At 40.1% G+C, this 22,154-nt stretch overlaps 1 protein-coding gene across 3 annotated transcripts in view; it reads right to left on the bottom strand.

Moving 5' to 3' along the window:
• The window catches only part of LOC149468384 (transcriptional enhancer factor TEF-1-like), a 118,364-nt gene that overhangs the window by 24,259 nt on the left and 71,951 nt on the right, over positions 1 to 22,154 (bottom strand). For 2 of the 3 annotated variants that reach the window (XM_089670134.1, XM_089670135.1), the window contains exons 3-4: positions 10,181 to 10,245; positions 3,817 to 3,879 (exon numbers count right to left, since the gene is read on the bottom strand). In XM_089670134.1, the coding sequence (XP_089526260.1) occupies positions 3,817 to 3,879; positions 10,181 to 10,245 (128 nt within the window). The remainder of the gene's footprint in view (positions 1 to 3,816; positions 3,880 to 10,180; positions 10,246 to 22,154) is intronic. The other variant, XM_089670136.1, reaches the window with a different exon arrangement.

The following is a 22,154-nucleotide window of genomic DNA, read 5'->3' as shown; positions in this document are numbered from 1 at the left end:
CCATTTCATGCAAAGCAATACCTCCATACAACCGGAATTCATCAAAAAAAAAAAAAGAAGAGGACTATATTAAGAGGTATTCTGAAACGCCAACTTACCATGTTCATAGCCTGGACACAAAGAGATTGTCATCCAGAGCGGAGAACAGGAAAGTTGCAGTCCACATGGAGGGAGGAAGGAAGGGAAGTTGCACAGGATGAAATGGAAAGGGTCGGGTAAAGGGAAGGGAGGGACACAGAGAAACAGTAGGAAGAGAGTGGAAATGTGAATCAAAACAATAATACATGTGCTTCAATGAACAACACGACGGATAACAACCTTTAGAAATACATGATCATATAAAGACAGAGACAGTGGGCAGCTATAGGGTGGTTAGGGGCAGAAGGTAGAGCAGCTCAGTTATAGAACATTGTTACTGTGAATACAATGCAGGAAAGGAAGAATGGGAAAATACAGAATACAAATACAGAAGGACAAAGTGAGGATAAACGTTTGGCTAAGTCAGCGGAAGAGATGTTAAAGTTCACACTGTGGTGTTAATCCATGATGGTGCTGCTGGTCAGAAAAAAAAGTGTTTTCATGGCACCGGCCTTTTAGACTTATTCATAACAAATGCCAGGCAAAGCAGAACAGGAATCGGTCACATCTCTAGAGGCAGGACAGACCAGACTAGAACAAACTACCAAAAGACAAAACGTCAACATCTAACAAGAGGACAGAGCCGGGGCAGCCTTACCATTCTATATTAGAACAAGAGTTGACAGAGACATAGCCAACTGCTACGGAGCTCAGCATGACGACAACAGGTCCCTTTTTGTGCAGACAGCCATAGCATTTACTAAATCTTGGATAACGGTGTGACAGCTCTGTTGGACACCTTCAATATTAATGCAATTAGAGTGCTGCAACCCTCTGTTAGAGTGCACAGGGTTTGGTTAAGGCTTGAGGTGTCTAATAATGATTCTGTGCTGACAGACCAAGATTTCATTTTTTTCACCTCCTTGTACTATTGTGCAGTGACAGCAGTACCCGTTTGAGATGATGTTCTTCTTCTGCTGCCAAGGCATACTTCCTACTAATGATCTGCCTTTACAAGAAAATTCTGTGCTTCACCTACATATACAGGGGTTAGACAAACAAATGGAAACACTACATGATTTGAAGGTGTGAAAGTGAGAACATGCTTCACATTGAAAGCGGAATTGATGTAACATTCTATTGCTTCCGCTGTGTGATGAGACACCTAGCTAACTGGTGGGAAGCCTCACTCTTGTCATTCACTGCAAAGACTGAGACTGAGCTCTACAGTCACCTTTGCAGCAGTTGTTTTCTTATTCTGGGTCACAATCCTGCACAATGTTCTTTTGTCTCTTTCAGTCAGTTGAACATCTCGACAATGCTTATCAGACACAGTTTTCCCAGAAACTGTATATGCCGTCATAACCTTTGATACTGTACCTTGCGGCACAGCAAATAAATGGACTTCAGTCACAGAGGCACCAGCTAAGTGGGCTCTTTGAAGCCCAGTAAGCTCTGACATGACTCCATATTACAAGCAGCGCACACAGACAATGAATTGATGAAAGTGAGGCTTCCCACCTGTTAGCTAGGTGTCTCATCACACAGCGGAAGCAAAAGAATGTTACATCACTTGCACTTTCAACGCAAAACATATCGGCACTTTCACACCTGCAAATCATGTAATATTTCCATTTTTTGTCTAACCCCTGTAGAAGTCCTGCCACCTAGGACAGTTTGACCAATATATATTCTAATCAGCTCAAATCTACTTATACGCCATATCTGACCCATTATCCTTTATGTAACACCAGGTTTTTGAACATTAGTTGGAAAGTTACAAAGCCATTTTATCACGGCAGCAACCACCAAGGATCATCCTGTAACACCGAGTAGGCTACATTAGGTTCACTTTTATCTATTTTCGATGCATGACTGTTTCCATCTTCAACACTCTCTGTAGACTGTTCTGTGGAGAGATGTGGCAAAATGCAACATTTTGGGCCCTGGGTAAGGCTTTTTTGATCCTTGCCTAATTTTTGTACTTGCTCTTCTTTAAAATTATATTGTTATGTAGAGTGTGTGAATTTTTTTCCCATTATACATTTTGGATTTATTGGTAAGTATTTTGTAATACATGCTATACTTGTATATACAAAACATAAAACAACATAGGAAAACAAAATTGAGACAAAGACATTTGACTGTTCCTTTTGGATGAACATTAGTATTTCTTATAAACACTCCACAGCGCAAAAAAATATAAATTTATGTAGAAAAAGTCCAAAAAAAGTCCCAAATATAAGAATGTGCTCCAGTCCCAGAAATAGTGCTCAACAAAATCTTCAAAACGTGCTCACACCATCCGTGATTGACAATCCAATCCCCACTCACCAGATGGAGTGGACTCTGCTGGTATGGCTAAAGAGTTAAACAAACTTTAAAGAGGGGGTGTATCCTCCCCAGATACATCTGCACTTGATATCCTCCAAAAACGATTCCCACGTTTAGATGGCAATGAAAAACGTTTTTGGAGGATATCAAGTGCAGATGTATCTGGGGAGGATACACCCCCTATTTAAAGATTGTTTGACTCTTTAGCCATACCATCAGAGTCTACTCCATCTGGTGAGTGGGGATTGGATTGTCAATCACGGATGGTGTGAGCACTTTTTGAAGATATTATTCTGAGCACTATTTCTGGGATTGGAGCACATTCTTATATTGGGGACTTTCTTTGGAGTTTTTACACATAAAAAAAATGTATATTTTTTTTGCGCTGTGGAGTGTTTATATTTATATTTGATTGTTTTTTTTTCCTTTCATGAGCAGCAGCATTTAGATTTGGATTATATATTTAATTTTTTCTTTGGCGCAGGTTTATTTCATTTATTGGTATTTCTTGGCTTACGCTACTAGTAACTATTGGGATGGTGTCTTCTCCAACATGTCTATTAGAACACTCACAAGCCCATACAGTGTCTTTAGGCTCTCTTCTGTATTTGCTACTTGTAACAGTTCCCAAAGTAAGAATATTCTACCATAAAGCAGTTTATCAAGGAAACCCTGAGCCTTGCAAGTGTGCCATCTACACTGATGGCAAACACAACCAGCGGTACACATCCCACGTGTTGGGAAAAACTACACTATGGCCTAACGCCCTCACTATTAGAACTACTGTCAGCTAAACTACAAAAATGTAGCAAACAATTACATTTTCAATACTCTATAGACATTATTAGCAAACAATTGAAACTGATCTAAAAAGAACAAACATCATTAATCCTAGTGAAAAATATAACCAGGTATCAAACAAAACATTAAATACATTAGACATCTAACTACTACAAAAAAACTATAAAAAGTTTTGTTTTTTTTTAAACACAAGCAAGATATGCTGCTTGCTGCTTAAATGTCAGCTCGTGAAAGTTGAAATCATTTCAGAAATGGCCTTTATCAAGCCCTGGGTTCATTTTTCTTTATTCTTGAGAACCCATAAAAATCTGCCTGCAGAAGATCTCCATACTTCATAAGTTATCAAGGCCATTAGCTTGTTATATACAGTAGATCATTTAATGGATGGTCAGCTTCTGCCACACAAACATTGATCTATTCCTGCATAATGCTGGTATTAATATGCATGTCCATCCTGTCTGGAGCAGAAGCATAGCCATACATAATGCAGGCAAGTCAGGATGCAGGCACAGAAGCAGAGTCATATACAATGCAGCCTGGGGCCATGATGCAGGCGTAAGCAGAGGCTGAAGCCAGCAGATAAAGTGCAAGTTTCCTACTTACCTTAAGCTTGGACTGGATCTCTCGAGACTTCCTCCGTGCTAAAACTTGGATGTGACTAGACACCTAAAGAGACAGAAAATTATCTTTATTGTTTTTTTTAACATACTCACATCCCCAACCTCCTCTACATTTTGTTTGTGTCAAGTAACCACAATTATAAAATAATAATAAAAAAAGAATAAAAATTACAATGTTATAAACTACACAAACTAATATTGAATAATTAACTGACAACCATAAGCAATCCAGGCCCCATTCATGAAAATATCTTGTGGATGACATTTGCCAATCAATCCAGTTTACCCTATCCAATATAGATGTGTAAATTGAAGAAATGTTCACACGTCTTTAAAGAATATCTAAAAACAAAAAATGTTATGTAGGGCACAGTACCTGTCCTTAGATGTAGCTGCTACATTCGTTTTCTTTTGAGACCTTTTCCCTTGTTGCTATCTGCGAATCCTGCGAATAACACCTAATGTCTCTTAACGGCTACACTACTGTGTCCATGTGGAAGGATGGTTGTCACACAGGCTGGTCTTCAAAAATGTCAACTTGTTCATCTCCTTTACATGGTGAATTCAATTGCACTGCCTTTCTGATGAGAACAACATAGTTTCTGTACTTGCAGGAAAAGTTTTTATTCTGAGTAAATACTTATATTTGAAAAAAAAAATACTTTGCACTTGGTGTAAAATCCGTTTTCTGAACTCATTGAGGGACACGGCTTTATGAACAATAAACAACCAAGTGTTATACTGCCTTCTACAGGAAAAACAGACACTAGACAAAAACACTGAACAGCAGCCCCCCTGGAAGCTAGAACCTCTCCCACTTGCTGAGTTGTAGTAAGCAGTCAAAACAAAAAATTATTGCATACGAATGTAGGGAGCTGTGTCTCTCAATGGACTCCAGGAAAGTTTTCACAGTGAGTAAAAGCCCTATTTCCTTTATTGATGAAGACATTTTTATGAATAATAAGCAACAAAAGGACCTGCAAATAAGAGTAATAAAGAGAAGGGTTCACCCAGCATGTTTGATTCTGTGATAAATCACACATACACCTAAGGTACAGAGGGAAGTAGCAATGCCTGCGTGTTGTTCACAACAGTGAGTCTTCAGAGATAGGGGCAGTTCGGGGACAAGTTAACTGCCACAATAACTCTGCAAAGAATCCCCAGATAAACTGGCCTGATCTGAATGGCGGAGTCCTGCGCTCACTAGAACACAGATGGGTTGTCACTGCTGACCATAGGACTGTCGCAGAGAGATCACCAGTATACTAAATGAAATTGGAAAACCTGAGCTCATTGGCCAATCAGAAAGCTTTTTAGGATTTCCAGTTACTGTTGACAGTATTAAAAAAAAGTCTTCCAATTCAGCAAAGTATATAGCTAAAAGGAAGGAGATATCCATTGTAACTAAGCAGATGTAGGGTGGGATGGATTATGGCTCCTAAGGAGCTATCCCTCTCTTTCTATGTGCCTAAGGTTCATGTCTTCTATAGGCAGCAGTATAACCCTTGGTTGCTTATTATCTATAAAAGTGTGTCCCTTAATGCACAGTACAGAAAAGAAAAAAAATGTGGCCACCACATCTAAGGAACTGTAAACTTTAAATATATGAAATTTTTGTTTTGGGTTGAGCTAAACTGAATTCCAGGTATATTATTTTCTTGCATAGTTCCATTGTTCCATTTTGGACCAATGTAAGCATCTATTTTCCATATCCAATCCCAATGGAAGATGAGAATCACTAGAGCAGCCGAAGTCATCCTTGCCTGTGTTCTGTGCCAAGTGGCTGCCCTGCTGCGTCGTAACCACAGGGGGTCACTCACTTGGCATGGGTGCAATTCAGACTACACCTTTCATTTTTTCAGGAAATGTTCTCTGATTGGACATAGTAAAGAGGCAGGGTGGTGAAGTTAAGATCTCTATCTTGTCCAATCAGGGAATGGTTTGTATTTATTGAGAAAATACAAGGCGTTATCTGAATGGAACCAGTGCCAAACAGGCATTCCAGGTATAGAAAATAAATACTTAGACCAAGGTAACTGCAAAAAAAAAAAAAATTGCTTTAATGCAGCTTGAGTTTTGAAAACTGAACATCAAAGCAAAAAAAAAGAAAAAGAAAAGAACCTTTATTTGAAAACATACAGGTTGTCTTTGAAACAAAAGGTTCTTAAAATGTAAAATCCTTTTTGTCCACATGGTGGCAGTATAAGAAAAGTTTTAGAAAGACCATTCCACTATTACAGATAAAGTCAACACAGTATGGATTTGGTTAAAATGTACACCTCCCTCTACTGAAATGTCCAAATCATTAGATGTTAAACTGCCTTTGTCAAGTACAAACTGAAGAGGCAATGAAAGAACAACTATCATTGACTTGAAACATCTTCAGATTGTGTTTTTTTTGTCTTATTAAAGCCCAAACTTAAGTTATAAAGTTCCTATAATTGCTTCTACACTCAAGACCATGCTAACGGACCTCTGGACTTATTCATAAGGGAAAAAGTAGTTCAACTGACCTCCCCTTCTAATGATCTGTTCCAAACTGTTCCCTTTTACAAGGTATCAGCTAAAATTTAATACGTTACTTAAAAGCAATGTTACGTTTATAAAATATGCAGAGATCAACAACGTCACTTCAGCCAGGAAGTGGCTACAGCTCATTTGGGTTGAGTCACTTGGGTTGCTGGACGATCTCAGAGGATGATCTCAAGTGCTCCAAAACAGCAAAGAAGTCCATCACAGGTGACCCACAAGCTGGCTGATCTACTGTAATGTGCAGGACAGTCTGGGATAGACCATGAAGAGAAGAGGGGGAACCTTACTGAATATCTTTTCAATATCTATTTAATAGCTGGTAGTTAAAGTATTCATGAAACTAGGAAGCCACGTAAAGTCCAGCCAAACCTTCACCTATTGGCCATATGGTGACCAGTTGCATGTACCCCTGCACAAATCATTAGTAAGACCTCATTTGGAATATGCAGTTCAGTTTTGGGCACCAATTCACAAAAAGAACATTGGGGAACTGGAGAAAGTACAGAGAAGGGCAACCAAACTGATAAGAGGCATGGAGGAGCTCAGCTACAAGGAAAGATTAAAGGAACTAAATTTATTCTCTATTGAGAAGAGGAGATTAAGGGGGGATATGATCAACATGTATAAATACATCAGTGGTTCATATAGTGAACTCGGTGTAGAGCTATTCACCCTGAGGTCATCACAGAGGACAAGGGGGCACTCTTTACGTCTGGAGGAAAAGAGATTTAATCTCCAAACACGGAAAGGTTTCTTCACAGTGAGAGCTGTAAAAATGTGGAATAGACTCCCTCAAGAGTTGTTTCTGGCCAGCTCAGTGGATTGTTTTACAAAAGGCCTGGATTGTTTCTTAGATATACAGAATATAATTGGATACTAACATTTATAGATAAAGTTGATCCAGGGAATATCCGATTGCCTCTCGGGGGATCAGGAAGGATTTTTTTTCCCTGCAAAAGCAAATTGGATCATGCTTTGCTCATTTTTTTTTTGCCTTCCTCTAGATCAACTGTGGGTATAGGATTATAACTTTTTTTTTTTTTTAACAGTTGAACTGGATGGACTTTGTCTTTTTTCAGCCAGACTAACTATGTAACTATGTTCATTTATCACACAAGCAAGCAAGATCACAATGGGAAATATGACTGAAATGGCAATAATGTTATATCAAAACGTACAGCCATTGCCAAGTAATTAGCAGTGCAAAATCAATGTTAAACCTTTCTTAAATGCCTGCCTCTGTAGAAGAAAGCAAATAAGAGTCATAAGCTCATGATGCTGCATATATTAAAAAGGGCAACGCGATCAATTTTTAATTTTTTATTTAAAGAAACTTTTCCTGAAAGAGACAGGGATGCTGTGATTGCTACTTCTCATCCTACAAATACTAGTTTCCTGCATGTCATATTTACTCCCCTGCATCACTACTTTGCCTACCGGAATAAGCATAGACATAAGGATGTGTAACTTTACAGATATGCATATTATTCCAGGGGAATGACCTTAGTGAACTCAGCTGGTCAGTGTAGTAGCCATGCAATTAGCAGCATCAGCACAGAGGCAGCTCCCATGTGTCTCTCAAGGAAAGCTTGCTTTAAATTGTATTTTAACATTAAAGTGGTTGTAAAGGTAAAAAGATTTTTCACATGAATGCATTCTATCCATTAACTAAGCTGCCTCCACCCAATAGCAGAAATACTGCTACAGGGTGGCAGGGCTGCGCAAAGACACGTATATATATATGTGGTTTGCATGTCCGGGTAGGGGGGCGCACATGCCACCCTACTCGCGCCGCCATGTTGGCTATGGATGTCAATCACCAGCTCCCGGCCAGAGATTCTCCACCGGCACCTGCTGATCGCCAAGTAACACTGGCAGAGGAGAGACCTGTATGTAAACAACACAGGTCTCTCTCCTGCCAGCAAGAACATGCTGCTGTGTGTTTCTCTGCACAGCAGAGAAATACACAGCAGCATGTTTCCCAAGCAAAACACACAGCACATGTTGTAAAACACAACACAGCACACAAATAACCCTTTGATCGCCCCAGATGTTAACCCCTTCCTGCCCAGTGTCATTAGTACAGTGTCAGTGCTTTTTATTAGCACTGATCACTGCATTAGTGTCATTGGGATGTCAGTGGCAGTTAGTTCCCATCCAGTGTCCGAATGCCCGCCGCAGTCCCTCTACAAGTCGCTGATCGCCACCATTACTAGTATAAAAAAATTACAAATAACAATTACAGAATATATACTGCCATTTGTAGATGCTATAACTTTCATGTAAACCAATTAATTTACATGTAGCAGAATATATTGTGGCCTAAATTTATGAAGAAATTAGATTTTTTTTATTTTTTTACTGGATATATTTTATAGCAAAAAGTGAAAAATATTGTTTTGTTTTTTTTTTCAAAATTGTCAATATTTTTGTTTATAGAGCAAAAAATTAAAAATACACAGGTGATCAAATACCACCGAAAGAAAGCTCTATTTGTGGGGAAAAAAGGACATAAATTTCATTTGGATGCAGCATTGCATGACCGCACAATTATCAGTTAAAGTAACGCAGCACAATATCGCAAAAAATGGCCTGGTCCGGAAGGGGGAAGGGGGGGGGGTAAATCCTCTGGAAGGCAAGTGGTTAAAGTAAAAAAGCTGTGCTGTGTGTCTGAATAGACACAAACAACCCAGCTTGGGAGGGAGCCCACTCGAGTGCCCCCATAGCAAGCAGCTTCCCATGAGGGCACTCATCGGGGTGGAGGAACAAGATGCGCTGAAGGAGGACCTGAAAAGAGGAGGATCCAGGCTGCTTTGTGGAAAACCATTGCACACAGCAGTTGACTATGACATTTTTTTTCATTAAAATAATAAACAACAACATTGAACCTTTAATACCACTTTAATTTTAAAGTGTAACTAAAGGAAAAAGCTCTTTTTTCCATTTTGGATAGTTATAACCCCAATGAGTTTTTTTCACCCTAGCTGTGTCCCATTGGAAAGATTTCCCTTCACTTCCTTTCCTGTAGCCAAAAAGGGGAAGTGAGAGGAAATCCCTCCAAAGTGAGGGAATCCCTGGGTGTCACCAGGATCACCAAAACTGGTTTCCCCATTGGAATATTTCCCTTCAATCAGTGTTCTGAAGTCAATCCAAAATTTGGAATTCTCTTTTACTTTCACTCTCTGTGATAATAGTAAACAGGACAAATAGGGAGAATCTCCCTAACGAGGGCACAGACAGCAATTAAAACTGGCAGGTGTTCTAATCTGTCTCCACTCTACCCAAATCTAAAAAAAGTTTTACCTTTAGCTATACTTTAACATATAGAGATGAATTTACTGAAGGCAAACAGACTGTTCACTTTGCAGGGGAAATTGCACTTTGCAAGGAAGCTTGCACCAGAGTTTAGTGAACGTTGAGAACTTTTACTGTGCAAAGAATACACATCACATGCAAGGAAAATTTAAAAAAAACCCACAACAGTATTTTTACTTACTAGATTGGATGATGAAAGTCACACATTCACTAAACAAAGTTCCCTTGCAAAGTGCAACTTACCTTGCAAAGTTACCAGTCTATTTGTCTTTACTGAATTTACCCCATAGAGTCCCTTTATGAATTGGTGAACTGCTGCATAGCCAAGACCTTTAATAATTGTGACAGATTGATTTAAAAAAAACAAGCATGACTCGCTGCTAAACACTATAAAAGTTAGCGTTTCCAAGGACAAGACATTATTGGCTCTGTGTAATGAGAAATTATATGGAGGAAATGAAAATTTTTCTAGAAAACACAATTATGTTTCTCTTTCTCACCTGTTTCCTTGTGCGCGTCTTTCCTGTCCGTAGTTTTATATATCTGGCTATTAACTCATTCCGGCCTGAGAAACAGGAAGAGGGGATTGAAGGAACAGATGAAAGAGTGTGAGAAAGTTTTCAGAGAATGGACACAGGATGCAGAGCAGAAAGACACGACAGAGATGAAGACAGAATCAAGAGAAAAGCAAACAAAAAAGACACATTAATAAAAATGTGGTAAAAAAAAGGAACAAAAATAAACACACACATAAAGAGCAAATGCCTAAATTTGCAGATTAAAAATTAACATTTTATGATTTAATTTCGATTTTAAATTTTTCATAAAGGAATATAGTGCTTGTCCCAATGTTCTTGGATCCAACTTGGCAAGCAGATCTCAATCTGCATACTCGTAGAAGCAGGGTTTTGCTGCCGTATGTCAAAACCTCCAGGAAGGAGAACAGTGAGCAGCACAATAGTGACGTCACCAAACCTGGTGAGAGCAACAATCAGACTAAGCAGTGTTATAAACTGGCCATTCACTGGTTGAATTTTGTAAGGATCCTGATGAACCATTTAAAATTCACACAGTGGGGAGGCCTGTTATCGGCCTCCTGCCTGACATCCCTTGACTAAGAAAATCAGAGAAGTTGGGTGTGAAACTGTCAGTCGAACAGTGACTACGTCCAATCAGTTGAGCCACTACTCAGGTAGTTTGACAGCCATCAAGGCCTAAAATGGAGCAAGAGTTTTTTAATCTGTATAGGTTATCACTCTGCATATATACACAACTAGGAACTGTAGGCACAGGAGTGCTTAGGTACCCACCCTAACACAGCATGAATTACATTTAGAAGTCATTCAAAACAAAAAAGGTAGATTTTAGGAGTACTGCTTAGGCACAATTAATACTGTATACGTAAATGTTCCCTATAACATAGCAAGGGTCAGGTCCACTTATAAGGAGCAATTCCAACTAACAAGAGTCTTCAGTAACTACTAATGTTGTCTGGTTAACACAGTAAAAGTAAATTTCTTTACTAGTGATGGTCTGAACACCCCCCTGTTCGGTTCGCGGTCGAAACTCTTCCCCACAACCCTGGCTGGGTGGTTGTGGTGGTCTGCGGACAGAGGGGGTCATTAGCATCAGTGTACCCCTTTAAATAAGGGGCACCCGGATGCTGCCTACCCCCTTTTGAGTAAGGGGTACTTGTACCCCTACCCATTCACTAAATGGTTAAAAGTGTGAAAAAATAAAGAGACCAGACTTTTGAAAAAATCCTTTATTGAGCAAAAAACAGTTTTTGACAAGTTCTTCATTTAAAAAAAAAAGCCAAAAGAAAAAAAATGTTGCAATCCATTGTCAATCACGACAATGCCGACTCACTGCAATTAAAAAAAAAACAACTGACACTGTGTGGACATTTACAAGTTAGATGTAAACAATTGGGCGGAGCTAGCGGTGATATCCCCGCTACCTCCGCCCAATTGCCGTGAGCCATGATTACCCAAAATAACTGGTCTGGTGTACTGCTTTGGCCAATTACAATGCACCACCATTGCATGTTGCATTGTGGGGCGCACAGGCGAACGCCCCGCCAAACGCCCCAGATGTTTGTGTATTCAGCAAACACAGGAACATCCAATGTTCGAGTCAAACGTATGTACCCACATGTACACAAAAATGCATCTATAGCCAATATTTTGTATGCTGTCTGTACCCCTCTGGAGATATTTCCTGTGTCCTGGAAAAAAAGAAAGGAATTGAGAGATGAACTTTGCAACAGGTGACCCCACTGCAAGATCTTCCTTCACTTCCTGTTTTAGAGACAACCATCAAATCTTAGATTTACCACAATTTTCTGCTCTGGGGACGATGCTAATCACGATAAACACAGGGGAGCATGGGAGCTTACCCTTCAACACTCTTCTATTTCAGAAATACTCATTGACACCCAATCATGCCACCATCTGACATCAATGGGCCTATTGGTAGCTAAACCATTTCCCGTTGACCATCTAGGTTTGCGTGTTTCCAGTCTATACCTGTCCTGTACCTACTGCTTCCAGGTAGTTGTGTACTGCAGTCAAACAGTGTCATTTATTAGTCATTCATTAGAATCAGAAAAGATTGAGTTCATACTGTGGCTAAATGGTTAGCACTTCCGCCTGGCAGTACTAGGGTCATTGGTTCAAATGCCAACCATGGCACCTGCCTGGAGTTTGCATGTTCTCCCTGTGCCTGCGTAGGTTTCCTCCCACACTCCAAAGACATGCTGGTAGGATGCTGTCTAACTTGGCCCTAGTATATGAATGTGAGTTAGGGACCTTAGATTGTGAGAACCTTGAGGGTTAGGGACTGATGTGAATGTACAATATATATGTAAAAGCGCTGCGTAAATTTACGGCGCTATATAAGTACCTGAAATAAATAAATATAGAGCGGATGGAACTTGTTCTCTGAGCATTAAGAAACTGGAAGGGGGAACTGGATCTTAGAACAAGATGGGGGGAGTGATCAATAAATGGCAGCAGTGTTTATCTCTAAACAAACCTCTGCATTTCCCTGTCTTATTTGTTAAAGCAGGAGCCACTTTCAGCCTTTCAAGTTTGTTGAATGGTGGGGTCAGTGAGGTGGTGTTTTCAAAACACCTTCCCTCCCAGGCCTTGGGGGGAGATAAGGGTCCCTGGGCTCTGCATTATCTTTTGTTAAACTGCAGGGAGGAGACTGCATGCTATGGCTACAGGCAAGAAGGGTGGAGGCTGCTGCACCTGGGGTGCCTTTTGGAAAGTAATGTCATGTGAGCTCTGACAGCAGATAATTGTTGAAAAACTAAAATAAATGGCCCAGAGTGTTCACTTACAAAGCAGGTAAGAACTGGTCAATTAAAAATAAAATTGTGTTTAGGGTTAGAAGCAAATACGTGTCAGGTTTCTGCTCAGCAATCACAGTCCTAATCCCACGTGGAAGTTTTTTAGTGGAATCTAGGTGTAGAGAACTAATTTTTCTATATGGAGGGCAAATGAGAGTGTGTAATACTGTAATATTTCCTAATCTATCACTTTGATGGTCATTAGAGAAATAATGGAGGTGGTCATTGCCAACATACTGAAATTCTAGTGTTCTGGCTGTCTGTGAGTCACTGTCCCGGAAGAAGGATAAAGTCCAGTTAGTGAAGTCCAACCTCATGATCTGCCTATTTTTCTTAAACACAAAAAAAAAGCAAATCAAAAGCATTAACGTCACCGGATATACAGTACATTACAGCCAGGTAACTAGTATTTTCAGAATGAAATGTCCGCTATGACAGTTGTAATATTTCTCACAACAGATTTTCTTGACAGGGTTTCTTTCAAAAGGTTTAAAGCCAGCACTCCCCTGTAATAAAAAGCTATATTAGAAGACTATAGTTTAGTCACCGAATGCCTCTTGCATTTGACAGAGTTGGGTGACTACATCCCCATCAATTATGGTTCAATTCTGAACCCCCTATGACATAGGGCTTCACAGTGATGGAGCAGTCAAGGGAAGAAACAATGGCACATGGCTGGGGGACACAGGCATCCCGCCCAATCTTCATCTGATTGGATATCATTCAGGACAGGATGTCCTATGATGACCACATACAAGTGTTTGCATGCATAGAATTTTGCATTGTTGAATGCTAGTTACCTGGTTATTATGTTGATCCACTGCCTTTTATCTATTCGGAGTCACTGACCTGGATCAGAAATTTCAGAAGTCCCTTATCAGCATAATTGGTCCAGGTCAGTGATTAACAAAAAGTAAGGAACTGAAGCAAGAAGGAACACATGACAGTCCAGCAACTAGCATTTTCAGAAGGAGAGGTCAGTAATAGCAACCTCTGTTTTTTTTAAAAGTAATATTTGGTGATCTTGTAAATATTTGCTTTATTACTATTATTATTATCTTATGTTAGCTGGGTAAATATTGTATATACTAAAATTCTGTAGCTTTTTAGTCGTCTGGTCGAATTTTGGTCTCCCGTTCAGTTCAGTTTCAGGTCTGTTTACAGAACTCTCTAGCTCAATCTGCAATTCAACACAGATTGATTCACACAGTGGCTCATCCCTTAACAGACAGCTCAGTTGGTGGTTCACACCAGATACAGTGCATTGCATTTTTTTTTCTGCATCAAAAATGTACAGTTGTGGCCAAAATTATTCAACCCCCAATGCTGTAAAGGGGTTTAGGGACTATAGTGTACATTTGGAATTGTATTCAGAATCAAATCCTACAAGGACGTTGTAACTACCCAAATGCAACTAAAATGACATCAATTGTTTATGTAATACAGTAGTAAATGGTTCTTATGTGGTTTCTTCATTGCCACAATTATTCAACCCCTTAAAGACTACCACTCTGAAGAACAGAGGTTCATACAGGTGCTTTCCATCAGGTATTGAAAACACCTGTGGATGTCACCGAGCAGCAATCAAGCATAATAAGCACCAATTAGGCAGCTTTAAAATGACTGTGATACTCAGCTCCTTCTAGACATTTACTGGTGTGGTTACAAACATGGTGAAGGCAAGAGAATGGTCCAGGAAGACAAGAGAAGAGGTGATTTCTCTTCACAGGAAGGGCAATGGCTATAAGAAGATTGCAAAGATGTTAAACATACCAAGAGACACCTTAGGAAGCATCATTCGCAAATTCAAGGCAAAGGGCACTGTTGAAACGCTACCTGGTCGTGGCAGAAAGAAGATGCTGACTTCGACTGCTGTGCGCTACCTGAAGCGTAGAGTGGAGAGAAGTCCCCGTGTGACTGCTGAGGAACTGAGAAAAGATTTGTCAGATGTGGGTACAGAAGTTTCAGCCCAGACAATAAGACGCACACTGCGTAATGAAGGCCTCCGTGCCAGAACTCCCAGGCGTACCCCCTTGCTGTCTCCAAAGAATAAGAAGAGTCGACTGCAGTATGCCAAAAGCCATGTGGACAAACCACAAAAGTTGTGGGATAGTGTTCTGTGGACTGATGAAACAAAATTAGAACTGTTTGGGCCCATGGATCAACGCTATGTTTGGAGGAGGAAGAACAAGGCCTATGATGAAAAGAACACCTTGCCTACTGTGAAGCATGGTGGAGGGTCAATCATGCTTTGGGGCTGTTTTGCTTCTGCAGGTACAGGGAAGCTTCAGCGTGTGCAAGGTACCATGAATTCTCTTCAGTACCAGGAGATATTGGATGGAAACGTGATGCAGTCCGTCACACACCTGAGGCTTGGGAGACGTTGGACCTTTCAACAGGACAATGATCCCAAGCATACCTCCAAGTCCACTAGAGCATGGTTGCAGAGGAAAGGCTGGAACATTTTGGAGTGGCCATCGCAGTCACCAGACTTAAATCCGATTGAGAACCTCTGGTGGGACTTAAAGAAAGCAGTTGCAGTGCGCAAGCCTAAGAATGTGACTGAACTGGAGGCCTTTGCCCATGAAGAATGGGCGAAGATACCCGTAGATCGCTGCAAGACACTTGTGTCAAGCTATGCTTCACGTTTAAAAGCTGTTATAACTGTAAAAGGATGCTGTACTAAGTACTAAGATTGAATGTCACTTGGGGGTTGAATAAAACTGATAATGCTGTGAGCACAGAAAAGACATTTGTGGTTATTTCATTATAACTGTTATGTTATATTTGTCTGACCTACAAGTGCCTCTTTAATGTAAATGTAAGCAAGATGACTGAATGATCAAAAGCAATGTCAAACTGGCCAAAACACTCAATTTCAGTGGGGGTTGAATAATTTTGGCCACAACTGTATGCACAGTGTTTTCCATGTGTTCCAATGGACCTAGTTCACACTAGTGCCGGTCAGTTCCAGTCCGTTTCCAGTGCAGAAAAAAAAGCAGAACATGCTGCATTTATTTCTGCACAGAACTGTACTGGAAAACAGTAAAAAGCTTTAAAAAAAACAAAAAAAACACAGTGACGAAGTGTGGTGTGAACTGGAATCAAAAACGCATCTGAAATGCATCTGGAGTGCGCTTTTGTGATGTGAACTGGCCCTTAGGCCAGTTAGGGGTTAGCGGCCAGTTAGGGGTTAGCTTCTGCAGTGGTGTCTCTTTACATAATCAAGTGTTAATGTATTAAGTGTAAATGTTTACTTTAAAAATGATAAACAAACAATACACATGTACCATAACCTGTAACATTAAAAGGAATGGAGAGTGTAATTAGGGACACTTAGCCAATTCAGATTCCGTGCCTATAGGGTCCCTATGCATTTTCAACTCTTCTACCCCAAAAATCCTTTAATGTAAGAGGCTATCTATTTAATAATTTTTTTCTCTTAAGTGTATCTAACTCCAAAAACTAAAAAATATATAAAAATAAATAAATACACACACACACACACTAGAATGCCAAAAGTATTGGGACACCCCTCCAAATCACTGGATTCAGGTGTTCCAATCACCTCCATATAAAACTGCGAACTGTCTGCAAAGTCAATAGCTAAAGACCTCCAAAATTTGTGTGGCCTTCAAATTAACACAACAACAGTGCATAGAGAGCTTCATGGAATGGGTTTATATGGCCGAGCAGCTGCATCCAAGCCTTACATTACCAAGTGCAATGTGATGCAGTGGTGTAAAGCATGCCACTACTGGACTCTAGAGCAGTGGAGACGTGTGCTCTGGAGTTAGAATCAAACTTCTCTGTCTGGCAATCCGATGGATGTGTCTGAGTTCGGCGGTTGCCAGGGGCATGATACTTGCCTGACTGCATTGTGCCAAGTATAAAGTTTGGTGGAGGGGGGACTATGGTGTGGGATTGTTTTTCAGGGGTTGGGCTTGGCCCCTTAGTTCCAGTGAAGGGAACTCTTAAGGCGTCAGCATACCAAGACATTTTGGACAATTTCATGCTCCCAACTTTGTGTGAGCAGTTTGGGGATGGCCCCTTCCTGTTCCAACATGGCTGCGCACCAGTGCACAAAGCAAAGTCCATAAAGACATGGATGAGCGAGTTTGGGGTGGAGGAACTTGCCTGGCCTGCATAGAGTCCTGACCTCAACCTGACAGAACATCTTTAGGATGAATTAGAGTGGAGACTGTGAGCCAGGCCTTCTCGTCCAACATCAGTGCCTGACCTCACAAATGTGCTTCTGTAAGAATGGTCAAACATTCCCATAGACACATTCCTAAACCTTGTGGACCGCATTCCCAGAAGAGTTGAAGCTGTTATAGCTGCAAAGGGTGGGCCAACTCAAGATTGAACCCTATGGACTAAGACTGGGATGCCATTAAAGTTCATTGGTGTGTCACAATACTGTTAGAAATATAGTGTATATATTTTTTTCTTGGCTATGTTAGTTTTGATCTGTCAGACTACGAACATTTTCAGCAAGTACAAAAAATACATTATGATCTTGCCAGAAATGTCCTTGTCACTTCGTGTTAGAAAGCAGAGAGAACCTTATCTTTATTGTGTTAGCTAGGCCCACTATGTAAAAGAAATGAACAAAAACAGGCATGTTCAGCCTGCATGACAGCAATGGGTGAACCAATAGATACAATGGAGAAATGACTGTAGACATAAAGGGATAGAAGTGTGTTATTTGCAGGATTACCTGGTGAAAATAAAGAAAAAAAAAAACAACCGGGGAAAAAAAAAAATCTAATGCACCACAACGAACAACCAGTAACCTACAATATATAGATGATTTGTTTTCAGGTTTAGATACTCTTTAAAGGATAAGTTCATCTTTTGGTAATAAATAATAAATGCACATTTTTTTGCAGGTAAAAAAAATGTGCATTTATTATTTTTTGCTGCAGGAGCCTGTAAAGCATTGCACCAGCGATCAGTAGATTGCTGGTGTCATGCAGGTCTCCTGCAGACCTGTCATTATCCGTACGGGATGCGCTAACAAGCAGATATACTGACAGGAAGATTCAATGAATTACAAGCTGACAGCTGCTAGGGAATTCATTGTAGCTGAAAATGCATTATTTTAGAGCCACAAAGGGAGGATTTACTAAACTCAGAATCTGGTGCAGCTGTGCATGGTAGCCAATTCGCTTCTAACTGTTATATATTTTACAGCAACACAAGCGTCCACCTTTTTAGACAGTTTGTTTGCAAGTTATATGAGCCTATCCAATATAGCTTTGCAAAGAGCAATGATGATATATATGGAACCTGAATGAGATATATATGGAACCTCAGCATGAGTTAGTCAGATCAATGACACATAAATTCGGATTGGTAGCCGTGGTTACTGCCTATTGAACATTGCTCTTTGCTTGTCCGAATATGTGACGTAGTTTTGTATCAATTACTAAAAACTATGGAATTATTTTCTGTCTCCTCGCTGCAGCTCTCCTTGGCCTGTACAATCACAAATACACAGGAGATGGTATGTTACTATTTGGATGTGGCTTTAATGGCTCATGAGGGTTGATTTTCTAAAACTGATGCACTCAGAATTTGCAGCTGTGTACGGTAGCCAATCAGCTTCAACTTCAGCTTGTTGAATTGAGATGTACCATCAAAACAAATTGTGGGCTTAAACAAAATCGGTCAAAACAAAAATTGATAGTTTCACGATTAGGAGTAGCATGCAGAATAGAAACCATGGTTACAAAATTGTAGCTACTAAATTCAAGAACCGGATGGAAGAATATTATGAGAATAGCTATGCAGAGTTTGGTTATAGGTGGATGCCGCTATGTATCCTGCTAGTGTTTCCAGCTCAGTACTCCACAATCAAATGACATTCCTAATTCTGGATGCTTCTAAATTGTAAAATCCAAATGAAAATAAGAGACTGCCCCTTAATGGGTCTAGCAGGCAAACAGACAGGACAGGTGTGGTGATCATCAGATAGATTCAGTGGGTGATCGAACCTTCAAGCTTCCACCATGACATGTGGTCCAATTTAAAGATGGCCATAGACCAGTAGAATTTCTTTCAAACATTTGTGTGGAAATTCTGAGCATACAATCATGCCATCAATGAATCAACTAATTTTGTTTGAAAGCAGTTAAATTTGGTCCAGACTTACTCCTTGAATGGAATCCCAGATGTATAAAACAGGTGTCTTTTGTAACTTGCACTTTCACAGTACAATATGTACAATCTTTTCCCAAACGTAAACCACATTCACAGTTAAAAGGTTTGTTTGAGAAAAAAAAATTCCATCCTGTTCCTTTGAATTTTCTTGTCATGACAGTAAAAAGAAATTGGTGTTTTGACCCGCTGTCAATGGTTTGCACTTCCGTCTGGCAGTACTAGGGTTGTTGGTTCAAATCCCAACCACGGCACCACCTGCCTGCAGTTTGCATGTTCTCCCTGTGCCTGCGTGGGTTTCCTCTGGGTACTCCAGTTTCCTTCCACACTCCAAAGAGATGCTGGTAGGTCAATTGGCTCCTGTCTAAATTCGCCCTAGTATGTGAATGTATGAATGTACGTTAGGGACCTTAGATTGTACACCCCTTGAGGGTTAGGGACTGATGTCAATGTACAATATATATGTAAAGCGCTGTGTAAATTGACAGCGATATACAAGTACCTGTAATAAATAAATTATAATAATAATTTGAAAACTGAAAGTTTTTAAACAAAATTCTACTGTTGTATGGCTAGTTTAGAAGGTTCGGGAATACCAGCTGGCTCTAGGCATTATGAACATTAACATTCAAGTAGGGGGAAGACATGGGGGGCATTGGTAACCTCAACTCTTTAAGGTGACAAATACCTCGGTTTTATATTGTGTCACTTTTGATGATGCAATACGCCATTGTTACCATATGACCATACCTCCTGAGCACGAGGACTTCACCAAATGTTAATCTGGAGTTCGTAATCTCCCAGTAATATGGCAATGCTAGCTTTCATAATATGAGTTGCTTTTATAATGTCCAAAATTGTAAGAGAAAGAAAGAAAAGAAAGAAAAAGAAAGAAAAAAAGAAAGAAAAGAAAGAAAAAAAGAAAGAAAGAAAAAGAAAAAAGAAAGAAAAAAAGAAAGAAAAAGAAAGAAAGAAAAAGAAAGAAAAAGAGAAAGAAAGAAAGAAAGAAAGAAAGAAAAAGAGAAAGAAAGAAAGAAAGAAAAAGAGAAAGAAAGAAAGAAAGAAAGAAAGAAAGAAAGAAAGAAAGAAAGAAAGAAAGAAAAGAAAAGAAAGAAAAGAATTTTAGCTATGTTAATGCAGTTCTCAGAAGAACTAGCGTGGCCCTTTTGGTTATCCTATCCACCATTTAAGCTCTATTTTATTGAGTAGGACATGCCTGCAATATATAATGTGAAACCAACATGTGCTGGTCAGTACAGAAGCTTTTCAAGCGCATGTGCAAAACGGCCTGCCTGATGTCTGGGGTGCCAAGCTGTTGCGCAGAGTACAGAAACCGTTTGAGAAATACAAGCTTTAACTTGGAAATGGAGCCAGTAAACTGGGCAGACATAACTGATTAATGTATTAACTTGGAAGCATACAAAAGACTGCTGAACGACTTATAACATTATAAAACTTGTGTTTGTAACAGGTTGGGGAATGAGAGCCAATATTGTCACAGCTGCCATGTGAATCCACCGTTTGGTCATCCATTAGTAGTACATCTGCTTCACACCCCCACCCTGTTCAAGAGCAGAGCTGCGGGGCAAACACATCCCCCTGAACAGAGACAAGTCACAGCACATCAGTGACCAAATATAGCAATAGTGAGGCTGAAAGTTGCACTAAGCCAAATCTACAGTCTGGAGGAAACACTGGAGTTCAGACAAACCATAAACTGAGCCTTCCAAATGTAGCCGCTGCCTTATTAACTCCAAAACATGAATCACGCTGAATGTTCCGTAATCCTGGCTTAGTTCAACAGCATAGTGACATGAGTACTGAGTGTTAAGCTACCCAACTGAAGGGATTTCCTGCACTTATACATAGTAAGCACTGCAAATCAGTTTTCTTGGAATGGACAATTCAGAAAACTTCAGTAAGTGTACAAGTTACCGGTCGGCTAGAGGTCGCTATAGTTTTGTCACCTGCATGGTGGACATGGTATACAGTAACTGTTGCCATCTTTCATCTTGTAAGCACAAGTCTTGGGTTCTACAGCCAAACTGAGCATTAAAAGTTTTTGTTAAAAGTCAAGCCAAAAACTAGTTTTCTATGGGAAAGTGAAGAATTAGAACTTTTGGTTTTTACTGCAATGCTCAGCGGTTTTAGAGAGATTTACAGTCACTTCCTGTTCTGCTGACAACGGCTTTATAAGACAGGAAGTATCATACAATATGGAGTAGAGACAGAAATAAAACCTGGCAAGGGTTCTAAAGTGCCAGATAGCATTAAAAACCCGACTGTGGGTCTAACCCCCTTCCCCGCCCTATACAATACTAAAGCTGGCCATATAATAATAGACTTTAGTAGATCAAACAGATTCCTTCATCCACACTATACATTGTGGAATGGACAAATTTGCAGGGCCAGCTATCATATTCTGAGAACCAATAGAAGCAGTTGTCTGAATATTTGAACAGTGGATGCAGCCACTGTTTGACAATTTTCCTTCGTTTCTTCAATCCAAAAATGTCAGGCAAGAGGAGGCCTACAAGACCAACCACAAAGCAAATGCTGGCCAGTTCATCAGGAACCGACCTTAATTCGCTCAGTGTATGACTAGCTTTAGAATGAGGTCATTCAGGAGGACAGGGACTGCCAGTATAGCTTGTGTTTGCATGGCTACAGCACAGACTCCTAACAGTAGGTTGTGAAGAGCTGAGAAAAGCTTGATGGCCCCCACTACAGAAGTAGGAATCTCCTCAGAAGGCTTACGTATTGTGTGATATGTTTAGCCTTTACGGATTGCTTTCCCAGTCAGCTTTGTGAAGGGTTAAACCTTCTGTAGCCAAGTTAATAGAGCATGCAATGTAACAGAGAGTAGAACAGGTTCTGTTTAACCGGCTGCTTTCTTTCTCTGTCAATAGGTTTACTGTGCCTGAAGCAAATGTCAGCAAACAGCTTCCCAGGCCTGA

Source organism: Staurois parvus, unplaced genomic scaffold, assembly GCF_062004578.1.
Source record: "Staurois parvus isolate SC_StPar_1 unplaced genomic scaffold, SC_StPar_1.0 ptg000087l, whole genome shotgun sequence".
Classification (NCBI taxonomy): domain Eukaryota; kingdom Metazoa; phylum Chordata; class Amphibia; order Anura; family Ranidae; genus Staurois; species Staurois parvus.
The sequence above is the reverse complement of the archived record's forward strand: the minus strand, read 5'-3'. Positions and strand labels throughout refer to the sequence as shown.